This window comes from Gymnogyps californianus, chromosome 2, assembly GCF_018139145.2.
Source record: "Gymnogyps californianus isolate 813 chromosome 2, ASM1813914v2, whole genome shotgun sequence".
Taxonomy (NCBI): Eukaryota; Metazoa; Chordata; class Aves; order Accipitriformes; family Cathartidae; genus Gymnogyps; species Gymnogyps californianus.
In genome coordinates this window covers 81,536,429-81,564,155 of record NC_059472.1, presented here as the reverse complement: position 1 = coordinate 81,564,155, position 27,727 = coordinate 81,536,429, and the positions used below count along the sequence as shown (strand labels likewise).

The 27,727-nt window shown below is 43.9% G+C and overlaps 1 protein-coding gene across 2 annotated transcripts; it reads right to left on the bottom strand.

Moving 5' to 3' along the window:
- Positions 1-414: 414 nt before the first annotated feature.
- On the bottom strand, positions 415-27,727 carry OTULINL (OTU deubiquitinase with linear linkage specificity like). Of its 2 annotated transcripts, none has more exons than XM_050890697.1 (8): positions 27,631-27,727; positions 12,671-12,830; positions 12,531-12,562; positions 12,333-12,424; positions 8,424-8,573; positions 6,926-7,054; positions 3,795-4,067; positions 415-2,626 (listed from the first exon to the last, which is right to left on the bottom strand). In XM_050890697.1, exons 1-8 carry the CDS (start codon positions 27,725-27,727, stop codon positions 2,447-2,449), a joined length of 1,113 nt encoding a protein of 370 aa, XP_050746654.1. In that variant the 3' UTR covers positions 415-2,446. The 2 variants fall into 2 exon arrangements, with proteins under 2 accessions (XP_050746654.1, XP_050746655.1); XM_050890698.1 differs by lacking the exon at positions 27,631-27,727 and adding an exon at positions 24,406-24,455.

Here is a 27,727-nt window from a genome sequence, read left to right as displayed (position 1 = left end):
AGTGCAGCCCCAAACCTGTCTCAGTGTTTCTTAAGTTCCTGCATAGAGCGCTCTCTGCATTTATCTCTAAGACTTGGCGATTATCCTCACCTGAAGTTCCTCTTCACATCCCATTTCTGTTCCTGTTGTGATTCGGCTAGCACCTCTGACATCTGATAAGCCAGCAGATCTGTTTCAACATGTCCCTTCTGGATTCTTGGGGCAAAATGAATCTCACCTAACTTCAAACATCTAGAGCAGAGAGATTTATGCTGATCACTGCCAACTCCCACTACAGTCAGTGAGGGGAACCAGACCCTTGCAGAGACCCACTCCTCTAACTGCATGCCATTGCCTTCCACGACAAGGCAGAGAGTCCAAGGTGACCTAGTTCAGATGCAAACATCCAAATTTGCAAGATAAAGGTCTAGCACAGACAGTGGAATTTATTAACCCCCTGCTATTAATATGCTCAAGATTACAAAAATGTACATTTTGACAATTTAACACTTTCAGCTGTAATGCTTTTGTATTCCTATTCATAAATAATATACAAACCATTAAAAAGCCCACTATAAAAATACACCCTTTTTTTGGAATGTCTGCTTGTACCAAAACAAGAATAAAATATAGACAAGTTTATTGATAGCTGTAAATGTTACTGTGGATGCAAAATAGATAGCAATACGCTGCTCTCAGGCATTATAACATTTCCCCATGCAGAGCAGAACCAGATCTAAAGTAGGCAAATTATTTCATTCAGTGAAAAGAAGTTTCTTTTAATAAATAAAGTATTTGATATGCAGGTTTTGATGAGATGAAATTATTACAGGTATCAAGCCTTCTTAATTAAAAGCTACAAATTATTGAACAAAACTGAACTCAAAAAACTTTCAGGAAACAAAACTGCTACAATACAGAACTCGGGTGTTTGTGTTTATAAATATATATACATATACATACAAATAAAAAGACTGTAAGGGATACAATTGCTTTCCTTTACACAAAGGAACCGAGCGCTCTCCGTGCACTCCAAGAGTTACCATTTAGCTACCTCATGCAACTGCTTTAGCTCCTGCAGGCCCTGGACACATTTTTGGTAGTGGCTTGTATTTTCTCCTGCAGGAATTAAAAAACCAAACCTGCCTGTCCCCATATCTGTAGGATAAGGAAAGGAGAGGCTTTGTTTCTTAATAAATCCCACTTTCTTCAATACAACCGTATGCCTATGGGATTGTAAGCTTTTCACAAATATTTTGCTAGATCTGCTATATCATTTTAATATTTCTTCAAATTAAGGTCCCTTATTTTTGAAATAATCAAAACACAATCGATTCTTTTAGAAAATAGAGCTGGGCAAAATGTTCCACGTAATAAGGTAAATCTCATTTAGTTGTCCCGGACAGACTTCTTCAAACATTGAGGTCTAAACAAAAGATAGCAATCTTATGCAAGGAGATTAATATATACTCAGAGGATAAAACACGTATACGCACTGCTGAATTCACATAATGCATAGAAAATTAATATTTTCTGAAAATGCAGTGTTTGTGAATGTGTTCTGTGCACAGCTTTCTCAGATGAATTGCAAAGGAAATCTTGGCAGGTAATGTTGAAATCAGCCCTTAAAGGATTTACAAGTTGACAAAAACCATAGGCAGCTACCAGGTCTAACTCTATTGCATGTTACTTATTAATTAATACTGCCCTTTTTAGCTTTGAGAAAGCTTAGGTACTTTCCTTAGTTATAAAGTAGATCTTCCGTTCATCTGGCACAGTATTCTTGTGTGCATTGGGTTTTTTTCCCCGTGTAACACTTCTTCACCTTCAGATACCAGCGCTGAGTGCAGACAGCTTAATTTCACGTGGCTGAAGCAAGTACAGCCTGCAGCTGCTTGCTCTGCCCATCGCTGGAGGGAGGCGTTCCAGCAACAGCGGAAGCCAAATGGGATTTCCAGCAGCTACGCGGAGGCCCCAGTTTACATCCTCCCATCCTAGGTAGCCCCACGTCAATGCAAGTTAAATAGCCTGGAGCATAAAGTGCGGGACCCTGGGAGTTGCTTCCTCTGTGATTCATCCTCCCTAGCTAGAGACAGACAAGGGAAAGGCAGAAATTGCTGTAGGAACTTGAGTTTAACCCATCCAGAGATGTCAGAGTAAACCCTTAGGCTAGCAATGGAAAACCCAGCCTTTTTTGTCATGCAGTCCAATCTTTTTTGTCTGACAACCCTCAAATATGACATTTTTTCCCCCAGACAGTATAGCAATACATTTTATGGTTTTTATGGCTGACTGATGGTGAATTGAGCTGCAATGGGAAAGCAAAATGTTTACACAATAAACCCATAAATCATTTTGTAATCATTAACGAGCATTCTCAAAATCTTACTGCTGCAGATTAGAAACCTAATTCACTGGAACTGGTCACTCACTATATTATACAAAGGAAAAAAAAGTCACTGGTCCTTCATGTTCTGAAAAGGGGGATGTGGTAGTAGCGGTCATCCTCGGTCAGGAGAGAAATCTCATTCCATTCCCTTCGGTATTCATCTGGATAGTTTACTTGAAATTCCTCAGTATTAAACCTATGCAGTCTGTAAACTCTTATCTTTACTTCAAGCAAGTATCCAAGAAGAAACAGTTCAACCTAAAGATGAAAGAAGTCTGTAAGACATTTATTTCTAGACTTAGAAAACTAAACCGAAGATAATCAGAGTTAAGGCAAGTCATCTAGTTCAAAACACTAGACAATGAATAAAAGGGGCCCTTTTGTAAGTGGAGTAAGAAAATTAAAAGTTTGAGAGTATTCTCAATGTTCCAACAGTCCTTCCACTGCTCTTTTGCATGTAGAGGATATTCTGGTTAATGCCTGACACTTTGGAAACATTCCACTTCCACCTGACACAATACATAACCTGCTCCCAAAACCAGCTCACACAGCTTAGTGGGGAGAAAGAAGGGACTAGCTATTATTAAAAGACTGATACACCTTGAAAAATGGGAAGCCTGCCACCTTGTGATCACTTGCTACATGAGGGAAATATAATAGTATAAGGAAAAAATTTCCTTGTATTTCATGTATATGAAACTTGAGAACCAGCATCTTCACTGACACTTCTTGCAAAAGATTGCTTAATCTGGAAAAATGCTTTGAAAAAAGCTCGCATCCTTGGGCTTAGCCAGACAGAGCAGAACTTGCCCAGTTATAATGAAACTGCTCCTGAAGGTGACTGCAACATGTAACAGTTGACTTGATAACTGCAATTGATCATAAAAAGTAATCTCACCCATTGGAAAGTGAAACTATTTGCAGAGTGGCAGTGTGGAGCTTAGATGTCAGTACTTAACTCCTCACTAAATATAAAATTGAAAAAAAAATCTTAACATATAAAGGTGAACAGCTAATAGAGTTCTCTACCTACTCTTAACACACATTAGATCTAATGGGAACCAAACAGAGGGGAAAAAATAGAGTGATGACAGAGGGTTTGGCATGGTGGAACAGATAGGAAAAGCAAAAAACCAGGTCAAATCTGCATAATCTAAAATTATTTTACGTATCAAAGGTATCATTGTTCTAAACTATGTCTCATTGATAGCTTGCAGCATTTCTTTCTGGCCCAGCAAGAAAACTGTCCACCCCATTTTACTCTACTAGTTTTTTTCCTGGAAGATAAATGACTATCCTCAGTCCACTTCCCCACATCCCAAAGAAAAAACATGGGCCAGCTATCACAGATAATGTATGATATATTCACCTAATCATGTCAGAGATGGAATAAGTTTTGTGATTTATTTTTCATTTATATCATTACCTGGTCTAGGCAAATAGAGTCACCTATGGAGTTCAGATGATTCATCATGAAACTCAAAGGGTCAGACGAAGAATCACGAGCAAGGAGAAGGCTAAAAAGGTTGTGTATGGGTTCTTCCCCGTTCTTTATGTGCTCATAGGCTTCAACAACTTCATAGAGCATGATGAATTTTATGGCCTCATATAGTTTGTGCTCCTTGCTCTCATCAGAAAAAAGTGTATTACACATGTTTCCTCTTTCTTCGTGATCTTTAGTAGCACTTATTTCAGTCCACTGGAAAGCACACAGAAGAATATTAACCAAATTATTAATTCTATTTAATACAAAAGATTCCAAAACAGGAACAATTGCCAGTCTGTACTATACCATTATTGTGGCCAAATGGTGGTGCAAATAAGCAGGTGGCTCTTTCGGATCTGCAGTGAAATTTGAAGCCTGACACATTTCCGTTTCCATTTATCCACCTGAACCTATTTACTACAGACAGCTCCAAGCATCTGGATGCTAATTATAGTCTATGAGAAAGCAAATGTAATTCCCCTATACAGAAGCCACCCACCACCACTGTAGAAAATCCAGGTATCGCTGTCAGTAAAGAGTCTGAAAGGAGTGTAACCACCAAAAGGACCTCAGAAAGTTACAGCAAATCTGTGTGGGTGCATCAGACATACACACTAAGCCATAAGCAAAGGTTAGACTAAGTGATGATTCCTGACTTGTTTTTAACTTACAGCTTCCAAAATTCAGTGATCTTCCTCTATGGTACCCTTTACATTAAAGTTGTGCTAGCTTGAATTCTTTAGATGCTGAGCCCAATTCAGAAGCAGGCCAATTAAAAGGAACCTATACAAACTGGACAAGCCAGAATGGTATTATGAACTGTACACATTTGTATGTCTTTAGTGTGTTCTGCTTCATGAGGTCAAGGTAAGTTGGCTGCACAAGAATGGACAAGACAAACACATGCATGGCACATGGACGGGGTAGGAATTTGTCATTCTGCTCATGTTTGATAACGAGAGCTCCTGAGCTCTCTGTTGCTCTAGAGGGGTCAAAAGCCAGTGCTCACACCCAGAAAATGGGCCATCCAGGAGACAATGTTGGACGGGGTACCAAATCAGAAAGCTTAAAGCATCCAGTCCTCAATATAGTGGCTAAAAAGAGTCATCTGGAACTGAGAGGTTTTTTGGGACCACAATAAGACATGATGCTCAATGACTGGGATTCAAATGAATTTCAGTTAATTCTGTGCTTGTATAATTTATATGTTGAAGTGGCCATAAACTGTGAATTGCAACTAAAAAAAAAAATGAATCTAACTTACCCACGAATACTAAATCGAGAAACACATCCCCCCATCTCCTCATGCATTCCTGAAGACTTTCCTAACAGGTTAAAAATGAGACCAAGTGGGTGAACCACTAATGTCTCTTTGCTAGAGGACCTCTACTACCTAAGTGAAAAGCCTGTCCTAAGCGTAAAGCACCTATTAACCAACACGGCCCAGGCACAACAGCATCTGCAGGCAGCAGCTCACAAGATGATGATGGAGCTGGGAAAGGCAGCAGAGAACCCTGTTAGTGAAAATAGGCAAATATCCATCTCACTGCCCAAACAGCATCTTTATAAAAATAAAATGAAGTTGGGAGCTAGACCTCATGCCCAATAACAGCATAATGTATCATACAGCTGCTCTGCAACAATTTGTTAATTGTATGGATTTGTTCGCCATGCTGACTTGAAATTTTTTTCTATACAAACATCCAGTTTAAATGCTTCATGCTAAGGGACTAACATCAACTTAAAAGAACTACAAGTTAAAAATAAAAGCCGAACAACCAAACACTGGCAAATGCAAAGAGCGACCAGAACAAAATGATAACTGCACACAAGAATCACTAGGCATGTCTTAGGAAGACAGGCAGTTGTCACCGTGGCACAGCAAGGGTGCAGGTAAGGGACAAGGACCATATCTCTACTTTAATTCCCTCTTATTACTAATGCTTTGTTTCTAGAGCTAAATAAGTCTATTTGTGGTTTGTTGTTTTTCTTTAAGTAACAATTACTGTCACTGATAGTAGCATTTAAAACTACAGAGTTGTGGCTCATATACACAGGGCCACATAAAAGGAACTAGCTGAAATGTGTACCAGTAAAATACACTGTTGTGGCTGTGGTAAGACAATCCAGAACCATGGTGTATTGTAGAATTAAAAATTACAGTTTAAGGTCTGATATACTGGATAATGGATGCCTTCAGAGAAGCGTTTCAACCTAACTGGCCAAAATCCTGGAGTCCAGCAAATATCAGTATCCACTTGATGGCTGTGACCCAGGAGAGCGTACAAAGCAACTGCCCGGCAGGAGGAATATGGGAAGGAGAGGGTGGTGGTGTGCTAGGGACAGCTTGTGGCAAAGCAAATAGGAACAGTCCAGAGCTCACGCAACTGCAGACATGCATAAACCGCAGAGGGGCTCAAGGAATGTGCAAGGTCTTGTCAGGCCAATATTTTATCTCTGTTTCAGAAGTCTTTGGGGCTACTAAAACTCCCCAAGTTTTAAATATGTAAATAAGAGTTATACTCCCGGTTGGGAATGCAGGCAATCTGGCTATGCTGAGCAGAGGGGGCAGTGAGCCTGACAGGTCTTTGTAATCAAGTGCTTCAGCTTACAGAGAGAAATTATAGTAAAACTGGATAAATAAAAACATTTCATGGAGACGGGAGCAAAGGAAAGACAGTAGTTTGAGAAGAAAATGCACTGTTTGTTTGTTCCCACCCATTTGGGGAGGGAATCCAGGAGGATCTCATACAACATGTTGTTATTTTTAGTCGAAATGATGAGATACTGCAGGAGCCACTTGATGGCAAGGGCAACTAGCCACACAGTAACAGCTGTGGGGACGACGGCCTCCCTAACTTGCAGGGGGACCCCGAGTACTGAGCCTAGTGGATCCTTGAAAGCTGGATTCCCCTGCAGGAGAGGTGATGGCCTTCCCAGCAGCTCAGCTCTCTGAACCTGGGAGGGAGGCTGACTGCCACAGAAATATGTAACCAGGAGCAGTTCCCTAACTCTGTCTCAACCCATTTCTCTGTGCTTTTATTCCTCCCAACCATTTCCTAAATACTCACATTTGTCTTTAATGTCTCCATACATTTGCGCAATTTACCAAAGGCATTGGGACCTGTGTATCTTTCTGGCCCAAAACTGTATTGCTGAATCCAGTTGCAACCTTGAGAATATAAAAGCTTTTCAGGGAGCTGGGGGAGGGAAAAAAAAAAAAAGCTAATCATAACCATAACAAGAAGTAGAATATAAAGTTATATAAACTTGTCTACACACATTTTAATTTATGATATGGTTCTATCCTGTGCTGGTTTTGGCTGGGATAGAGTTAATTTTCTTCATGGTAGCTAGCATGGGGCTATGCTTTGGATTTGGGCTGAAAACAGTGTTGATAACACAGGGATGTTTTAGTTACTGCTGAGCAGTGCTTACACAGAGTCAAGGCCTCTTCTGCTTCTCACACCACCCCACCATCGAGGAGGCTGGGGGTGCACAAGAAGTTGGGAGGGGACACAGCTGGGACAGCTGACCCCAACTGACCAAAGGGATATTCCATACTATATGACATCATGCTCAGCCTATAAAGCTGGGGGAAGAAGAAGAAGGAGGGGGGGACGTTCGGAGTGATGGCATTTGTCTTCCCAAGTAACTGCTATGCGTGATGGAGCCCTGCTTTCCTGGAGATGGCTGAACACCTGCCTGCCGATGGGAAGCAGTGAATGAATTCCTTGTTTGGCTTTGCTTGCATGCGCAGCTTTTGCTTTCCGTATTAAACTGTCTTTATCTCAACCCACGAGTTTTCTCACTTTTACTCTTCTGATTCTCTCCCCCATCCCAGCGGGGGGGGAGTGAGTGAGCGGCTGTGTGGTGCTTAGTTGCCGGTTGGGGTTAAACCATGACATATTCTCTGGTTGTACAGTTCAAACAACAAAAAAAATGGGCCTCAGAACAACTCAAATGTTAAGAAGGAGGCTCCATTTGACTGCCAAGTCCTTAAGAAACTTTTAAAACAGGGCCAGCCAAAAAAGAAGAAAATATGCTCTCACCAAAATATATAACCCACACTTTGGAAAAGCTGGATACCTCTGAATTCAGTGAGGTATTTAGGATTACAGACACCTTCCAGTTTGCACATGCATCCCCACAGGCAACAGCGATAGCTCCCCTCCTCCTTGCCGCTGTCTCCTGCCGGAGCTCCTGGAGCCCAGGGCAGGATTCCTGCTGCTCCAGCAACACGCTCAGCAGCTCCCAAGTGAGGAGGATTCAAATATCCTTTTGTGTTAAGGGAGTGGCATCTAGCAGGGTGGCAGTAACATTTATCCATCCACTTTTTTTTTTTTTTTTTTTTTTTAACATTTAGACTCATGTTCACATTGGTAAGTTTATATCAGGGACACTTTTTCAATTAAGTGTAATTCAAAGAGTTTGAAGAACTTCTCTTCAAATTCTGATAATGATTCTCCTCTACTTTCATAGCAGACACGTCAGCTTTCACACTGAGCAAAGCTTCCTTCTGCAGTGCAATGTTACCTGAATCATGTTCATTTGGGAAATTAATTTTACCTTCAATATATCTCTCTCCTTCATCCATGACGGAAAAGGAATGCCTTGGCTGAATATCTGAAAAAGTACTGCTCTTAGTACACAATAGTTGTCCCTCCTGACTTGTCGCAGGTATTTGATACGACAGCTCCAAAACAATTCTTCATATGCCTAGAAAAAGACCAAAAAATAATTTAGCAATAAAAATTTTATATCTTGGACAAAACCCATGTTGATTGGAGTCCAATTCCAAACTACTTGTAAGAGGGAGCTAGGGGCACGAGAGAGTGTATTTTTAAGTTTTATATAAACAAAAATGTTCCAACACCATGATTTTTGTAAACACCTTAAGCTGGCACTGCCCCTTAAGAGTGATTCTGCACTCTCTAAACCCAGTGACTTGCTCCAGTCTCTGCCCTGTTGCTAGCATAAACATTCACATGGTGAACCAAATCAGAGCAGGTCAGCGAAGACTTCTTTGCTGTAATAGCTTTAACCTCGACCACTTCACAGCTTGTGCTGACACATGGGATGGAGCAGCAAAAGGGCAGGAACAGGCGCCAGGAGAAAACTCCTTTTGGCAAAAATATCTCCTTACACTGACCTGAATCCATCGTGCAACGGTGACCTGAGGCTGAGCAGATCTGGCAGCTCTGTGCTGAAGCGGATGGCCCTTCTTCCAGCTACACACTCCCTGTATTTCTTCTGCATTACCTCTGGCTCTCATCTGAGCCCTTGTTGAGACAATTCAGAGCAACAAACTTGCAGAGAATTAGAAAGAGGACTCTGCAGTTCCACAGGCTGCTGCATCACTCTTACCGTTTGCTTCCTGAAGGGGGCAGGAAGATGGTCTCAATTCCTGGTCCTCTTTCATCTTGGTTGCTTCCTCACCCCATCCCAACACCACTTCTCAGCTGCACAGTCTCCCCTACTCTTACTTTGCCTTGGCTGTGATAGTAAGCCTCCTGAATTCATCCTGCTGGGGGAGCTCCCTGCTGCTTCAGCAAGCTCAGGTGGCTCAGAGAAGGCTCCTTCGGGATGACCTGCTCTAGCAGATCACCATCTTGGTGAACCACATCCAACAAAAGACGTAAAAGCCAGCACAGAAGAGGGAGAGGGACTGCTCAGCTAGAATGAGGTGAGAAAAAGGGAGAGACAAGACAAGCAAGGGACTGCCCCTTTTGGGGACAGCAAGAAGGTTAGGCTGGTTCAGGATCTCATGAGATGTTATCCTAAAATGTGCTCCTTACTGTGGTAACTTCTACCCGATATAACCAGCCTCCCACTGGCTGCTCTACATAAAGGAGTCTCCTTTTCAGCTCTGATCACCTAGAAGGCTCACAGATTTTCTTAAAGGCTTGTTGCCCAGTATGTGTTTGCAAATTTATTAAAAGTTTTGCTATCTTTTGTTACTTGTTCCTCCAAATTACTTTGGCCTTGTTGTGTGTTGTTCTGGGCACTTTTGGCATTGCTGTGTTCCTGCATTTAACGTGGCAAAGTTGGATCCTTTCTCTGTTCATCATTTGGACACAACTCCAACTTTTTGAAAAATATCTTCTTTTTTCTCTTAACTCCCTTATGCTGCTGTTTAGCCTTACCAGCTTCCTTTTACCCTTTCTTAAGTCTTTCTTGGTATGCATTTGCTCTGTGATTCCAATACCATGACCTAAAGCTATATATATGTCAAATACACTGACTGTAAATATTCAAGTCTCTTAGCTGTCTTTTAGCTTCTTTTTAACATACTTCCTTGTTTTTATGTAGTTTCCCTTTCTGAAGGTGGATGCAATTGTAATAATTTTTTTTGCTTTGTTGTTCTTGCAAGGATGTTGAATACAAGTACATGCCGTCTCCTGTTCCAGAGAACGACAACAGAAATTAGAAAGCAACATTTTGAGGTAGATCCTGTGCACTACTCAGGACCAAGGCAAGGGTTGCTTCCTTTCCTAAAGGCTCCCTGAAAAGCTGATCCATGAAACAGTCATTGGCACCACCTTGAAGTTCAACCCCACAGCTGTTGCCAGTGCAGATGGCTAGTTGGTGTCTCTCATGACTACTGCATCTCCTGCCCCTTCTGCCTTTTCGATCTCTCTCAGCATATCATGGACAGTGTTCCCACCATCATCAGATAATCAGAAATATGGACCTGGTGCTACATTTGTCCTGTGCTGGTCTGAAATACCACACCATGAGGACGCTAGGATATAAAGTCACAGTCAGTTAGCCAATTGACTGGATTTGAGTCTAAGCTTGCTTTAACAGATGCTACTACTCTACCATTGGTATAGCTACTTTAGCTAGAAGTTTTATGGGAAAAGTAAAGATCCAGCCCATGGTCTTTGAGCCTACCTTGGTGACTAAGGCTTAACACAGTTGAAAGAGAGAGCCATAAAACACATGTTGCTCCTGGAGGCCCGTCCCCATCACAAGTTAGGATACCGTAGTGCTGCTCCAACTTCAAGCACTGGTCAGGGCCCTTTGGAGGGCACTGCCGCTCCCACCATGCCCCCTGCCACGCTGCCTCCATTGATGGCCACCAAGACATAGCTGCCAACAGCCCATTCATGTGCAATAACATACGTCTTTTGTGGGAAGTGCAGCTGCCGTTTCTGCCTATGAGGTGTAAGCACGTACACACAACGTACACAACTGAAAAACATGTCGGTGAGCTGACAGAAAACAGTGTATCTAGCAGTAGCGAACTATGAATTTAGGAGGTCTTTGGCTCAGGAGTTCAGCTATCCATGACCCAAAGCCCAGTTTGGTGCAGCACAACTCTGTCACCTTGACTTACAGTTATGAAGAAAACTTACTAAGGTGCGAGAAACTATTTCAGGTAAAATGATGTAAGGTAAGAGAAATAAAAATCCAGGGAGAAGTATAGTTATTAAGATGGTCACAGCTAGCATCTCTAAGATACAAGAGGGAAAAAAAGAAAAGCAAAAAACCCCAAACCCACAAAAAAACCTTACATGGGAAGGAATAAAAACCACAGAAGAAAAACAAAAAAAGAAGAGAATTGGAAAAGAGCAGCACTGAGGATTAGTTGATGGCCACAATCAGCAGAGGCTGCCACCTCCAGACGCAGCCCAGGGCTGTCTCCAGCTACCCCTCAGCAGCTGACTGGGGCGCTGAGGACGACGAGGACATTAACTGTGAGATTAGCAGCTTCTTAGTCCTAGCTACCTGTGGTATGAGGCAGCAGGAATTGCCGGGTGTAGTTAACCGGCGTGAGTCCTGCTTCCAGCGCCTCGCGCCGGGGAAGATGCCGGCGCAGAAGTGCCTCGGCCGGGGAGCGCCGCGGCAGCGCCGGGCGGCCGGGGGCACAGCGCCGGAGCAGGCGGACGCTGCGCGACGGCAGGGGCTGGCCACCATCCAGCACGCCGGCTCCTCGCCCGCTGAGCACCACCTCACCCCGCACAGGTCAGGTGTGAGCTCCTGCCCCCAGCGGCAGCTGATGCAGCCGGACAGGGGACCTCGGCGGCTGCTGGGGAGGCTGCCAAGCACTGGCTGCTCTCACGTGGACCTTCAGAGCTTGGAAGAGAAATGGGTGTGGTGTTTCATTCCTCCCTGGAATGAGAGTTTTTAACCTTAAATCAAAGGCCGGCCAAGAGACAGCACCTGAGACCAAGTTATTTGGGCTGTAGCACTGCGGATGATTTTTCCTGTTAAAGCCGCTGCGTGGATCGCTGGTGCTACGGGGGGGGAATTCAGAGAAGATGCAAGACTAAAACCTGATCTACATTTTGACCTGCTCTACTCTAGTCTTTATTTAGACCCATGTTCATGCTGTCCCTTTTGTTTTCCATTTACCCAGCCAGTGTAGCAGGCTCTGGTAGCTGCAGCAGCTGCTTGTACTGGGAGTGCTATTCCTTTCCCAGGTACTTCTTCTCCCCAGTCCTCATGCAGAGATTAAAATTTAACTCTTACCTCCCTCATGTGTTTGGCCTGCTTTGTTTCTCCTTTCCATTCTCTCACGCTGTAACCAAGTAGATCAACTTCTGTCAGCACACTGAGATTCCCTAAATCGAGATTAATTCACAGATTAGTTACCTTCTGCTGTTCTGCACCTAAAGGGTAGCGGTGGTGGTGGGGATTAAGAATACAGAATGACAACAAAAAGATTACTTATGAGTTTTCTTTGAAGGTAGTTGCTCCACCTGAAATCCAAATGATAAAACAGGTGTCAAAGAGGAGTTGTCAAAGGTCAATATTTACTGAAATAAGCAACAGTGTGGAAGATTAAAGTCTGCATAATAAAGACCTACCGTTTCAGTAGCTGTGCTAAAAAGCGGTATAGCCTTCTGCAATAGCAAAAAACAGCAACGAGGAAAGACATGCTTAGCATTAGCTGCACTTTCACTTTTTGCCACTTGAGACACAAGGATTGCTTGGTGGCTGTTGTCCAGGACCGTACCTCATGCCTTCCTAAAACAGGGATAAAAAGAGAGAGAAAAAAATCTTGTCACTGTTTTGCAATACTTGTTTCTATTTGTTTTCTTACAAAAAGAAAAATGATCAAAGTATGATACGACTCCAAATGAAACACAAAAAATGAAATGTGAAAGGCGAATATATTTTTATATACTTAATATATATACTTTATATACTTAGTTTTTCAAGTTTCTAGGGTTTTGGGTGCATGTGGTTTACATTTCCAAGCTTTCCCACACACAGTGAACGCTAGATATATAGTTACAATGGAGTCACAGGAAGACTGATATCAAAGCAACTGTTCAGTAACAAAAGAAAATTTTTTTTTTTGCTTCAGGATGTGCTGATCCAGAGACGTGTACCGTCATTACTTTGTCACTAAGTCAAGGTTTCAAAGACCACAGGTTACTGGGAGTTGTAGTCTACAAACGGGCCATATAAGGCAATATTAGCTGACTAAGCATCATACGACTGCCCGGGGAATTAAAGGAATGCTCCTGCCTCAATTTGGGTAAGTTTACAGTCAATTTAAAACTTTGGAGAAGGCTCCTCCCCGGGGATTTGGTAGAAAGCTCAGGAGATCATCACAAAGGGGGTGCGCTCTCACTGTTCTTCACAGACATAAACCAGGACACGTTTCTGCCGCTCTCTTGGCATTACAGGCAGGGTTAGGGGAAGTTTTGGTTGTCTTTTGTTGATAAGAAAACCTAGAATTGAGAGAGGGCCTGGAGACTGAATAGTTGACAAAGGCAGTATATCTGCTCCCTAAGTGAGAAATTTATCCTCTGGCCGAAATGCAAGTATAGGAAATTCCCAGAGTTTATGATCAACAGCTGCTCTATTATTAACTTATTTATTGATTTAGTACAAAACTTTAAGAGAACTCAACTTTTTATACAGGCATCCCCAGAGAAGGCTGAAAAGATCCTTCTCCAGAGAGTCCACAAAGGGAATTACTCAGTCAGCATAGTTCTATGTCAGTTGAACTTCTGCCCCTCCTGGCTTTAACAGGAAATTTAAGAGGGGCTTAAGTTTTCCAAGGAAGTTAAGCCCATGCACTGTGGACAACTATCCAGCCGAAGTTACATATGAATCCCAACCTTGGCAACGAGATAAACAGCTACGCATACATATTTACAAGCACTGTTGCATATATACAGAGCACTGCTGATATTTGGCCTTTTCCAATATTCTGTTGTTTGAAGAAGTTTTATTACAGGATGTCACATGCAAGTTGTCCGGAGGCAAGACCCAGACCTCGTCTCTCCCATGAACAAAAGGCAGGTTAAGAGCTGTAAATGAAAAGGTGTTAATAAACTTTAAAGAGGTAATCGGAGAAGCTTTTGGGGTGCTAGTTCCCATTTACGCAAAACCCGTATGCTGTGAACATACAAGACAACAGACAGGTCTTCTGTCAGCTTCCACTCGTAGGCTGCCCTAACGTGTGCGTACCCGGCACGACCAGGGGTTACGCCGGCACATGCTGAGTAGGAAAAAGCAAGACACACATTCACACACAACCAAAAAGACCAAAAACCTGAAGCTGCAGGAAACGTTTATTACTGATCCCAAGTAACAGACAGCAAAACATCAGCTGTAAGGTTTGAAAATGGCATGGCTCATGGAAACACTGGGACGCTCCCACTTACAGCACACGAACACACTTACTGCTGATGGACACCAACAGGCACATTCTCAATAAGCACCCAAATTGCTACCTAGAGAACAACTACGGAGAATTAGTAACAGACGACAGTCCTGGCAGAATCAAGCCACCACAATTTCTTCTCTCTACCCTTTAGGATAAAGGCATCAGCATTGAAAAAAACTCAGTAGACTGTAAATAACTGAACCTTCTGCTAACTAGAATGGAACCTGAAGGCTTACAAATGTTGTTCAGCCCATGGATCAGTGGGTGTTTTGGATTTACATTGTCACGCTGTTGTACGAAAACCATGATTCAAATGAAATGCGTTAACAGCAATTTAAACATACAGTATCAAAAGGAAGATGCAGCAGACTTTTATTTCATTACTTAAAATGACTGTATGGTCCCTCTTTTGATTTTGAACAAATTGGGACTATAAAAAGTGAGAGCTGGTCCATCTGCTAAAATGACATACTTTGCTTTATGGAGTATCAGAAATACACGTGAATACAAAATTTCTTCCTTTACCTCTTTTACAGGCAAAAAGATGAGAGGTCTGCATCAGCTTTTAAGCTGAATCAAGCAATCTTTTGAAGAAGCTTTTGATGGTATTAATCCTGAAAAAAACCTACTGGAGTCCAACAAACCCCCTTTCAAGGCCTATGGTTAACAGGTGCATGAGCAGCTGTTCTTCAAGGAGTGCTAGGAAGCACTGGCTTACTGATTTCAATCAAAAACACAAATTGATGTCAGAGAACATGAGCCAACCAAATATTGTTCATCCATTTCTATTTAATATGGGGGATTTATAAGTAGGTATTTCCCTAATAAAAAGCCTAATGGGACAGGGGAAAACCTGCAAATAAGTGATTTTAGGTATTTTTGCTACACTTGTATTACAGCATACCCTGTACTTCATAAACTTTTCCTCCTGTCATGGGAAAGCTGCTGTTCAAACAGCATTTTGATTCAGTTACTACTTTCAGTGCTTATGTCACACTTAGAAATGTAATTACATTTTTTTATTCAAGTAAATGACATTTAGAAGTGGCAGTTGGATCGCAAAGTGCTGCTGGTAAAAATACATCACGAACAAGATGAATTGAAGAAGAGGGCAGTTTAAAATAGATCTTTCCACCCCCTCCCTGCCCCCTCCAAAGTTCTTCAGAAACCGAAGAGCAATCAAATTAATAACACAGTGGTGGGGGGAGTAAAATAAACCCACAGATTTTTAAACCCAATCCATTCCCTGGGATATGGACACAATTCACCCCGCTCCTCAGGAGCCAGTGACAACCTGTCAGTGCTGCGACCAGCTGCTGGGCTCACATCTTTTTGAAGACTGACCGCGAGCATCACCACGAGGACGGGGAGGCCTGACTTCTCCCACGCAGGGGAACAGAGCCCTGGGACTTCTAACATAGCTCCTAGCAGAAATCTGGATGAACAGAGGTTGAACAGCGCTGAAGTAGGAGCTGATAGCAGTGTTTATCTTACAATGCAAGTAGTACACCGTGTTTTCTTTTCATGCCACATCAACTTCCTGCTAGCGCCAAACCTTAAGCTTTTACCCCCTCACAAAGTCAGCAGGAGAGACACGCAGAAGAAAAAAAAAAAACAAACCAAAACAACAAAAAAAGGCCAGAAAAAAGATGAATAAGAGACATCTGCAACATCTGCTGCTTTCACAAGTAACTCAAGAAGAGTCTCTAAAGGATTAGCTCCACATTTGACTCCCTCACAACTTTTTTGGAGGCTGCCACCTTAAAAATGCACAACTGATGAAATGCAAAATGTACGAGATCAGCTTGGGAACTAGCAGGCAGCACTGTATGCAATGCTGAAGCACAATCCAATGTTCCAGTGTGTCTGATGGCACATTCACCCTTTTACCTTCTTCCTCCCACCCTGTAACAAGGCCATCAGGAACGTAACAGAGCGTCTTCCAAAATTAAAAGCTGATTGTGTGACTTCTTTTCAGGACATTCTTCTTCACCATCTTTTTGGTACTGAAAGCAGGACATAGTATTTGTTACCATAAAGTGGCCAAGTTTCATACTCCCATCACACAACACTATGCTCCTACTTCCTGAAAAGCAGGTATCTGGTCCCTCAAAGAGAGAGACAGAATTTGGGAACCCTCTGTTCCAGCCCTTCTGCTGCCCACCCGTACCCCTCCTTCTCCCTCGTCTCTTGGATCCAGAGCTAGGAAGAGAGACCCCTCAACCGAGAGATGCAAGGCTTGGGCATGGAGGTCCAAGTGCGCCTGCATTCAGTGTGTGCCTGCAGAGCTCTCTTCACAGTTGCATGTCGCTTTTTTCCAGACTATGTAGTATCAGTACCGAGATATGTTATAAAATAAGCTAAGTCCCTCTTTTAAGGGAAAGCAAGCAAACTTACTTTTGTAGAGCAGGCATCAGCGTGATGCACAGATGCACACATGTGCACGTACACTTCAACTGACTGAACCAAGAGGGAGACACAGACAAAAAGCTGTTAGTTATACAAATTCAATACCTACAATAGATTACACTCCGTAACAGCTTAGAAGAGAGAAACGCGCCTTTTTAAGTAGTGCCAAGTGATTACAAAGTCTTTGATTTCCCAGTTTATTATCAGCGCCACACCAAAAAAAATGAAAAACTACTGAAACCAGAACAGATCAAACACATACCAAGGTATGTGGGAAGCACTGCTTAATTCAGTAACTATTTCATTACGAAACGTTTCCTTTACAGAGCAAAGCAATGTCAACTTGTTAAGCAAACTTTCTTCACCTGTTCTAACATAACAACTAGAAATGAAGATCTCTACTTGGTATAAGAAGAAAAAGAGAATCATTTACAGGCAAAGATGGTAATCATCAGTGACTTACCAAAAGTTCAACCATGCCTGCTGATCAGATCTCAACTTCTACTCCAAAAAATAACAAAACAAAGTCCCAGCCCCAAACAGTAACTAGAATCACGCAATTACCTAGAAAATTGAATAGTTTCGGTAGCACTGAGGCTCATCACTTGCAAAAAGGCTTTATTTACACAGCTGTCCTGCGTAGGAGTCCCAAGTGCGCTCTCAGCCCTTGTTCTCTTGCTGCAAAGATCTTTCAGGAAAAATAGAGCAGAAAGGCTGGCAGCCTTCTTTGGACTCCCTGATCATCAACAGGACCCGAATGGCTGCTGCTAGCATATCCATCCAGTTGTGGCACTTACTTATTCCTACTCTGTAGCAATAAGCATAATGCATACTCACCTACTGTGTGATTATCTAAAATATACCCTATTAGAGTTACCTTTACAAACCCAGTTTCATCTATATAATCAAGATATTAACGCATGCCCTAGCCTGCACATACCATTTCCCTCTCTCCAAATGTCTACAAGAACAAAAGGAAAGTTCAGCTCTTGATCTCCTGTATAATTCACCTTCCTTTTTAAGGCACAGGGTGCTTCATCCAGGACCTTCAGATGAATAAAGCTCAGCTACACTTCCATTTATGTAAGAAAAAAATGAGAGAAGCCTTCAGAGAATTTACAGTCCAGAGCAATACGTGAAAAGCATTTCATGCCATAAAAACCAAGTATCTCTTTAAAGCTCTTATTCCTAAGTATGAGTAAAAAATAATGAAAAAATATTTGAATTGCTATTTAATGCCTGTACACTTCAAACAGAACTTACATAAATGCACTAAATCTATTATTTGAAAGAAGCCCACTCTAAGGATTCTTACTACGCCTGCTGCTGAGTTGCATGTTGAGTCATCCCTAATGCCACACATGTTTATTTCTGGTTTATCTATTTGCAAACACAACTCTTAAAATGCCTTTTATAATTTTTTTTTTTTGGTGTGCTGAATCCAGACTGACAGCAAATATTTTCCTCCTGAACATCTTCTTACACTTAAGTTTAGCTGATAGGCTAAGTGGTATAAATACCTTGGGTTTTTCTGTTGATTTGTCTAGATAACTGAAGCTCTGGTTATGGGGAAAAAAGTTGAAGTCTTACTTAGCAATAAGAATTATTTTCTGCCTCCTTTTTTTAAATGTTGTTTGCTAGACAGCACAAGACTTGTACCTACAGCCCAACCCTCCAAGGATGCGCAGTCATTAGGCACTAACGAGGCTGGGTGGTACCACAGGCAGCATCCCTCCAGGTCTCTCCAGGCAGAGGTCCAGCAGGCTGCTGCGGCGGCTGCCCGCTCCCCGGCCCTGCCTGGATGCACGCCTGACCCCCCCAAGAGCGCAGGCACCAGGGTCACTGCCACCCCAGAAGAGCAGGACCTTCTCAACCGTGCCGCCCGTCGCCCCAAAGGAAGGGGCTGGTGGGCTCTGCGACTCCAGCACGACCCGCAGCAGTGGCCACCACGTCGGCACCGGAGGAGGGATGCAAGTGGCAAAGCAGAGGAGCCCCGCAACTGCGCTCGAGGAGGGGTGAAAGACACCTGGATCGAGGAAGAGGGAATGTCAACAGAAACCCGCACGGGAAACACCTCAATGCAAACAGCATAGAGGAAAACAAGCTGCTTAGCGGACTCCACCGGCAGTGCTCCTGGGACAAAACACCCCTTGGATGGCCCCGGGTGACTCCCCAGCCCCTCGGTGGTCACCAGCTGGCTCATTCCTAAACAGCAGTTTGACACCTTGAGGCGTCGTCTGCTGAAGTGCTGTAGCCCAGAGGAGACAGCAGCAAGAAATGCCAGTCAACTTGGTAGGCAGGCAGTGCAGGACAGTCCAAGGAATGTTAAGTTTCTCCCTGTCGATAAACAGTAATCCCAAGTGACAGCTGGAAAACAGCAGCATCAAGTAACCCATGACAAACAAAAAATCAATTCATCTGAGCTTGTTTACTGTCTAAGCTGTAGCAGTCACAGCTGTTAATTCTTACGGGTGGTGAGTACATCTGCCGTCAGGTAAAGACCCTGCTCTGAAAGCCAGCCCCCTTTGACCAGGTTGCATCCATGTAGCTCATCATTCTCATCTCCGTACAGGGTCTGACTGCTGTACCTCACAACTCAGATTTTATGTCTGTCTTCAGAGCACAGCCCTCTCCAAAAGTGTACCAGACTCTGCGTGCAGGCCATGCAGAGTTGTGTATTTTTCATACAGATTAATAATCACATATAATTTGTAATTAATAATCACAAATAATTCACATCTCCTGGTGGTGCGTCAGATCACAAAGCCTGTGCTTTCCCACTAGGTATGTGCAGAGGTTATTCCAGCTGTGTTATTTGTTTGCTTGGGAGTTTTACTCGTCTCTCTCCCTCTTTCCAAGACAGATTAGAAGCAGAAGGGAAAGGCAACAGAAAGCAAAATATCAAAGCCATCACTCTGAATGCAAATGACAGAAATTGGTCCTGCATCTCCTTCCCCCTGCCTCTCAACATCCAGCCTGATGAAAGTCAAAACTTCAGCTTTATTCCGCAGAGCTAGTGCTATTAGTATGTCAGCAGCTGGGGTGTTTAAACCTCTTCATCTTTTAAAGGGCAACAGTTTCAAACTGGCATTTTTTAATTAGCTCCTCACATAGGAATCCTCTGCCTTTTTTTGAGAGTGCATTACCAGGCACTTCTTGCCTAAAATCTCAAGCAAAAAAGGCATCTTGAAAGGTAAAACTGACTGCATCAAGATAACTTAAATTTCAGTTACTATCTCTCTGTAATACCAAAGTCATAGCTAGTACAAACATTTCACAAAAATGTGATTCAAGAACCCAGAATATTCTGTGTGGAAGCTCTCTGCTTGTAAAAACACATTACTATTATTGCTAATGCACGTCTGGTATGGTTACAGACATTTGGATGCCAAGAGAAGCTTCAAGCGAAGCGCTCCAGACATCGGTCACAGGGACCAAGAGACCATGGTTCCCTGAAACCTCTGCATTTGCACAAACCGCCTAAAACCGGGCCAGTTACGTGGCAAGATCTACATAAAATACAAATTATGCAGCCCTGTAAAATATGGTGAAGTGTGACTCTGCATATCAAGCTCTTCTTCAGGGGCTGGCACTTGGCAGAGGCACGACTTCCTTTCACTTGTAAACTAAGAAAATGAAATACAGAGTACTGGACAGTTTCTAACCTTGGAACCTATCTACATATCTACAATGATATGAAATCCCCTATTCTTAAGACCTCAGCCTTTGGCAAGCATGTCACAGCTGAAATTCGTGCGCAGGAAGTGACACGAAATGAAACCAGAACTGAAGGACAGCGAACACGTCCGCAGGTCGCTCCCGGACAAACGCGGCAGGCACACGCACGGCGCCGAGCTGTGCTCAGAGCAAAACCAGGGGACACTGGTAGGACGTCTCTTTGTCACACAGACAGACCTGAAACAAGTATTTAAGTTTGCAGAAAGGCTGATTTTGCACAAACTCGGCAATTAAAAACTTGCCAGCATTTCCCAGGTGGCAGCTGACCTGCGGGCAGTGCCAAGCACCTTGCCATGATGCTTGTTCGCTGCACAGATGCTAGGGCAGAGTTGATGACAGTCAAAGCCCCACGCACACCGCATCATATCAAGCCACTAGTTTGATGCTAAGGTACACACTTCCCACTTTCATAGCACCATTCACCCAACATGACCACCCCGCCCTGGAAACATAAATGCTAAACCCTCAAAAAATCTGGAAAATGTCGGCAACATGTTATAGACAAGGAATCTGAGACAGGGTCTTGCCAAGACCACATGCAGAGCTAGCGACAGGACTAGAGACTGAGCATATACAGCCACATCACCCCGTACTTTTAGCCCTCCACCTTAACGCGACGTGGCTCAAATAAGTCAACACAACTCTTCTGCTCAGTCCACAGCCTTCTCCTCAGAGAAATGTTTGTTGAAAGAAATGTCTGGGCAGCAGAAGTTGCCTTGCTAGCCACATCCCTCTGCATGGGTAAGTGGCATCTGTCCCTGCTGGTGACATGGGGCCAGGAGCTAGAGACACACCTCCTCTCTCTGTCAGGAGCTTCCAGCACCTCCATACAGGCTACAGAGAAATCCCAGGCACTGGGGTCTGGATCCTGAGGATGACAAAAGTGTACAGGATCACTCCTCAGCAGTGGAAAAATGGGAAGAAGCTACAAAGACAGGATAAGGCTGGAAAGAAACTAAAAGCTGCTGACTTAAAAACTTCTCAGAAAATTCATGAAGTAACCTGCAGCAGTTTTGGAGTATTTTACAACATGTTTGCCTTCACTGGAGCCTTCTCAAGAAGTGGAGAGTAACACCCTTATCTCCTTTTTTTCCTCACTTATGCTAGGGCAAAACTTTGACATGATTTTGTATGATCAGGCAACAGACAGCCCAACCATGAGTTACACTGTTCACGGGAAAAAAAACAAACTTTCCATTAAAGCAGACTTTGTAATATACAAACTAAACTCTCTCTAGCACCTCAGAACTGGTACAAGATCCCTAGCTACAAACTCCATTCTTAAAACTGTCATTGACCACTTCTTCATTGCTGTGGCTGAAGTACAAGAGTCCTGACAGTTTTCCATCGTGAAACACTGGCATTTTAGTTAATAAATAGCTATTTCTCTGTCTTTCTGGAAGGCATGACATTGTCATGTCTGATCCCCGGCGCTGCAACTGTCCACAGAGGAACCGGCGTTTGCCACGCCAGGAATCGCAGCAACAGAGCACATGGGCAAAGTTCCCCGTTACTGCTGCGTGCCGGCGCCACGCCAGCCGTATCAACCCAGGAGTGCAGAAAGGATGCCGCGTCTCCACCGTGCTTTCCCAAATTCCCTCAAAGCAGAAAACAGATCCTGAAGCAATTCAGGGTCCGATGTCAGACAGCAACGCATATTAGCATTTGACTTTAAAGAGAACTGTAACTCCTTTAGAAGTCAGAATGCCTGAATAATAACTTCATTAGAATAAGACTAATGTGGCCCAATGGTAATTTTTAAAAAAATAATTTCACAGCCTAAAACAAGAGAAAATGAAGAAGCTCCTTAAGGTAAACTTTATGCAATTCTAATCACACCCACAAATGCAGTTATGCAAGTGTAATGAAAGCAGCATAATTACACAACCTTTTGACTCCTGAGCACTGGTTATTCCCTTGTGTTTTCAAAACAACTAAATTACAGCCATACTCATCTCCCCTAGTATAGTTTGGCACCGTGACTCCCACGGTTCAGCTGCGCGGGGTCAGGAGGTACAGCACACAGGTATTTCTGAAATCTCAAACTCATTTGCCCGGGTAATCATGCAAGGTCAATCATTTTCAGACACTAAGCTCAAGCAAAACTGCAGACATTACTGAAAAACCCTTTAATGTTTGTTATATACTTGGTAGATAGCATGTGAGGATTTAACCTGGAAGCTGTATGTAAGAAACTAGGTGGACAGAAAGTCCTGATGCTGAATGGGAAATCCACACCATCTAGTCAGGCAACCTGGTCCAAGAAGTTAAACAAAATGAAAAAACTTATATCCCAATGGCAAATAAACCTCAGAACTACAAAAATTAAATAATTTTTTCAGAATTCCAAATCCAAATGCAGATACCTGTCCATAAAAGCACTTACATTTAATATGCTGACCAGCATTTTAATGCTGCTTTTGTGCTTGAAAATCAATTCTAACACCCTTCACCTGGTAGTGTTTTGTATAGATACGCAAAACTCCAGTTTTTCCTCTTATTGTATGGTGTCCCCTTCAATTTCTAATCAAACTATTTGTCTAGCAGCAAAGAAATAAAATTCTTAAAGGCGCAAACTTCAGTGACTACAAAGAAGTTTTCTGAGCCTTAAAGCCAAAATGGGTCATTTCTTCCTGTTTCACATACTTTACCTCTTTGTTTCATCACTTGCAGAAACTGGAGTGGGCCAAAGGACGGAAGTGGGAATAACTGTACTTGCACACATTAGCAATAGAGCAGTTAGCACCACGCTAGCTTAAAACTCACTCACTAAATACCACAGAAATCTGGTTCTTTCTCCACTGCAGAAAATGAAAGTACAAGCTGAATACAATTTGTACAGCTCCTCCAAAAAGCAAACCAGCTGGCTAGTACGAAAGGCAGTGCAAAATGAGAGCTGGACCAGTAACCATCAAAGCAGAAACGTATCCTAAAATCTACAGCAGAAAAGCAAACTGGTAGGGCATGGGATCTTCAATCTAAAAGACCACTTGACAGTAGCTTAAGAGATGCATAATACTGAAAGCTACGAGCAACTGGCAAGCAGATCAGAATGGGTGCATGTTCATCTTCCCAAGTCTTCCCGAATCATGTCCTCATTTCTGATCCCCTTATCCCCTTTTTCCTAAACCTTCACCTTTCTGATGGGAATAGAAGCCAGTCTGCAACACTTAATTTCAGATTCCACACAGTAAAAAAAAAAAACAAACCAAACCAAAACAAAAAAACCCCAACCAAACCAAAAATCAAACGACAACAACAAACCCAAATAGCAAACCCCCAAATGCACACCTGTTGTGAAAACGGCACGGGTTGCTGGTATAAAACCACGACGATCTCCACGTACGTTAGAGCTAACAGCGCAGAGCGCTCAGAACACACCAGCTCCCAAAGGAAACCCAAACCCCCCTCCAACACACAGAACTCCCCCCAAAAGACCTGTCAGCCACCCTCTCCCCCCCCCCCCCCCCCGAGTCGCCCCGGTGCTGCCCAGCCCCGCGGCCCCACCGCGGCAGCTACGCTCCCGCCGGAGCCGCGCCAGCGCCGCGCTTTGCATCGCAAGGCGGAGGGGGGGGGGGGGGGCTGTCACACCCGAGGCGGTCCCGCCGCAGAAACCTTTAGGGGCAGCTTTCCGGGTATTGCCGCTTCGGGAAAACGGCCCCAAAAGAGTCAAGTGGAAAATAAAGTTAAAAAATAAAGAAGCAACACATAAACCCAAACCCTCGCCGCGAGCCACCCTACCAGCCCTCCGCAGCTCCCGCCGCGCCTCACCCGCTCCGCCCCGCCGCTCTCCGCCTGCACCTCCCCGGGGATCAAAGCCCGGCTACACACGCAACGTCGACACCGCCCGGGGCGGCCCCCGGGGCGGGGATCCCGCGGGGCCGCACCGCCGGCCCGGCCCGGGGCCCCGCGGCGCTGGTGCCGCCGGCGGCCCCCAGCGGTGATCGGCGCCGCTCCGCTCCGCTCTCGGCCCCGGCACCGGGGGTGGGGGCGTTGCTTTCGTTTTGCTGGGTGGTGAGAAGGCCTGAGGCTTCCTAGCCGCCTCCAGAAACCGGGGGGTAACGCAGGCAGCGTGGTGGTCGCGGACCCCGTTTCGGGGAGGAAGGCAGGCCCTTGTCACCCATCTCTCGGCCTGTCTTCAGCTTAAGAAACGAGCGGAGTTCTCTGTTTCCCCGGCAGCTCCTCCATCAGTTAGATACAACTTGTGCTTTGGTTATTTTACATTTTATAGCAGCAGTTCCCTCAATGGAGACCAACGTCATCAGCATCTGTTTGAAATCTAGCCATGAAATGTAAACACAACGTAGTGACTGCAAAGTTGTTGGGGTTTTTTTTTCCTATCATTGAATGTTGATTTCCTCCCTAATTCACTCATTAACAAGATGAAGTGCATTTATCCAGAAAGAAATTCACCCTTGCCAGGTACCTTCCCTTATAGCAGTCTTAGGTGTAATTTGTCCCAGCTGTATGTAGAGAATTTGCATAGACCGGTGTAATTTCTTTTCTGGTTACACATTAAAGAACAATTTTCTTCCATCTCCCTAGGGACTTTGCAGGAAAAACAGAAGGGAATTGTAATGGTCTGAACAAGTGACGCAGACTTAAATCTTTTACAGAGTTACAAGCAGTTTGCTCCAGTACACAGCTAGGACAAACTTACAGCGTTGGGGTTTTTTTACCCCCCTAAAATATCAGAAGATATTAAAATGGTTGGAGATAGAAAATCAACACTTTTCATGAAACAGTGAAGAGATTTGTACTGTCTGGCATGAATATCAGATTGTTTCTCCATCCATCTAAGTTAATCTGGGCAAGGAACAAAACAGACAGAACCTGTTAAATATCAGTGTGCCAAGCGCTCACTTATGTGCACTCACAGAAAGCCACGAACACACTTATCCAAGTAAAAGAAAATCTAGGCTTAAAACCCAGCTAAAAATAGCAAAAGTAAATAGTTGACTTAAGGGGCCTAAGCTGTGAGTTGTGTAGCACTGTGTGCTGCTCCATCGAAAAATCCATTTTGGAAAAAAAAAATTTTCTAAGTGCCATCTCTATGCCTCTGCAGCATCAGCTAGCTGGTGCTTTGCGTTTGGACATGCAGTTTGTGGTTTAACGTAGCTGTGTCTCAGGAGGCGCAGCTGAGAGATGCTGTTAGGATGGCTCACACGGCATCCACCTGCGAAGGCTCCAAGGTACCTGGGGTTTGTTTCTGAGCCACGTCTTGCCTGCAGCTATCACATGCTTCAGCTTCCCTCTCGCCTTGGCCAGGCCAGTGTCGGTGCCGCTTGATGGTTTAGCATTCCAGCCAAATCCAAATTTGCCTCTTTCTGCCCTCTCTAACCTGTGTTAAGATCTTAGGATTTAATAAGTGATTTCTTTGTGCAGACAGGCCTGAAAGTTAATGTTTATCTCGTTGCTGACTCATTAGAGAAGAGAGATGAAACATGCATATCAACCCCCGTATCAGTGAGTCCTTCCCACTTCCCGGCTCTCTGCTCTCTTCTCGTGGCATTTATTCAGCACTTCAGTGCAATCTAGAGAATAGCCTATGCCCCTCTACGCGTGCTCTGGCTGGGAATAAGCCCTGGGGCAATCAATCAAACAGAGATCACTTACTTGAAACCTCTTGAGGTATTTTTTTAACTAACACTGTCCATATGCCTTTTCTTCCTCCTTAAGCTCTTTCTGGACCTCTTCCCCGAGCCATTTACGGCGAGCTCTCTCCTACCTTTTCCCATTTGTGGGCTTTGGCAGGAGAATGTTGTCTCTCCTCCTCGCAAGTCACTGAGACGGGACAGCCTCTACCCGCCTCCCTCCTCTGCAAGCCCCTCCTCGACCTGGGATGCAGACAGCTCTGGTGAGACGGAGCCAGGTAACACCCAGGCCTCCTGCACTCTGTGCTGGACTGGTCTGGGTATGCTGTTCCTGTTAGCTGAATATGAGTTAGGATAATCCTAAGGAGAGCCAACAAGGTCTAGGTCTGAGCCGGGATCAGCTGCAAAAAGGGGAATAGCAGCTAACTGGAAGGCAGTTTCTGTTACGGACTCTGCAGAAGAGGAAACATGCTGCTACAAGGGTTCAGAAACCTTCAGAAAGTGTGAACTTCCCCAAAATATCTTGGAAAACGATGTAGGGAGCTAGAGAAGGCCTTACTTAGAGCATGCATTCAACATGTTTCTGCAGAAGTAACGCCTCCCGGCTTCGCCTCCGAGTAGGCAGCAGCTCCATGGGGACAAGGGGAGAGCTCCAGGGAGCTCAGACTGGAAGCAGCCTAAGTTTGATTCTCTTCCTCCAGACTTTCTGGTCATGGCATTTTGCATATGTTTGTGATGCTCAGACAAGGCTATGTGCTGATGGCAAACTTCTACTGCTTAGGGATATTTATGGTATTTCCTTCCTTTAGGGGAGCATTATGAACTTGCCCATAACATGAACCTCCAGGCTTTTCTGCAGGTCATGGCATCTCCAGTCTGCAGGAGTGACTGTGACTACCTCCTTCCGCTTGTACCCACACGAGACTACATAGCAATTACAGCAAAAGCTTATACTGAAAGCCGTGCTAAGCAAGTGTGAAGATATTTTAACCATCTCTGTTTAAACCCACAAATCAGCATCAGAAGCAACTGCCGTGTTCTTGCTCCCATCTGCAGGTGAGCAGCAGGATTATAACCACAGCCCAAAGAACGTAAACAATTCAAAAGGAGTGCGAAAAGGGTCTGCTGAGACAAAGACAACAGCATCCAACCCAGTAAAAGTAGGAAACCTAGGTGCAGAACTGGTGAGAGCTTCACCCTTCAGTTTTTCAAGTCCACTATTAACAGTCAAGAACCATTTCCCTGTTTATCATCATTTATTACTACTACCAAGGTCAGGTATAGTCCAGCGCACAGGTGATGTAGTGCCCATGCAGCTGTGATCTGCAGCACAGGAGCTTTCTATCGCTGATCACCAGCTTGGTGAAATGCCAAAATTTAGAGCACGGCTCTACGAACTTACCAGCACTCCTCTTTGAGTGGTTAATTGTGCTTCGTTTTTCTTGCCCAGTGAACTGGTCTCTCTTCTTACTTGCCTTTCTGTCATGTCGCCTCTGCAT

What these genes read in the sequence shown, in the direction of transcription:
- OTULINL (XM_050890697.1), bottom strand. Translation starts at nt 27,727, where the DNA reads ATGCAGAGGCGACATGACAGAAAGGCAAGTAAGAAGAGAGACCAGTTC. An exon ending in CCACTCAAAGAGGAGTGCTG is followed by an intron (nt 12,831 to 27,630) that starts GTAAGTTCGTAG and finishes TCCCTGTTTTAG; the next exon opens with GAAGGCATGAGGTACGGTCC. An exon ending in TGGAGACATTAAAGACAAAT is followed by an intron (nt 4,068 to 6,925) that starts GTGAGTATTTAG and finishes TGTGCTTTCCAG; the next exon opens with TGGACTGAAATAAGTGCTAC.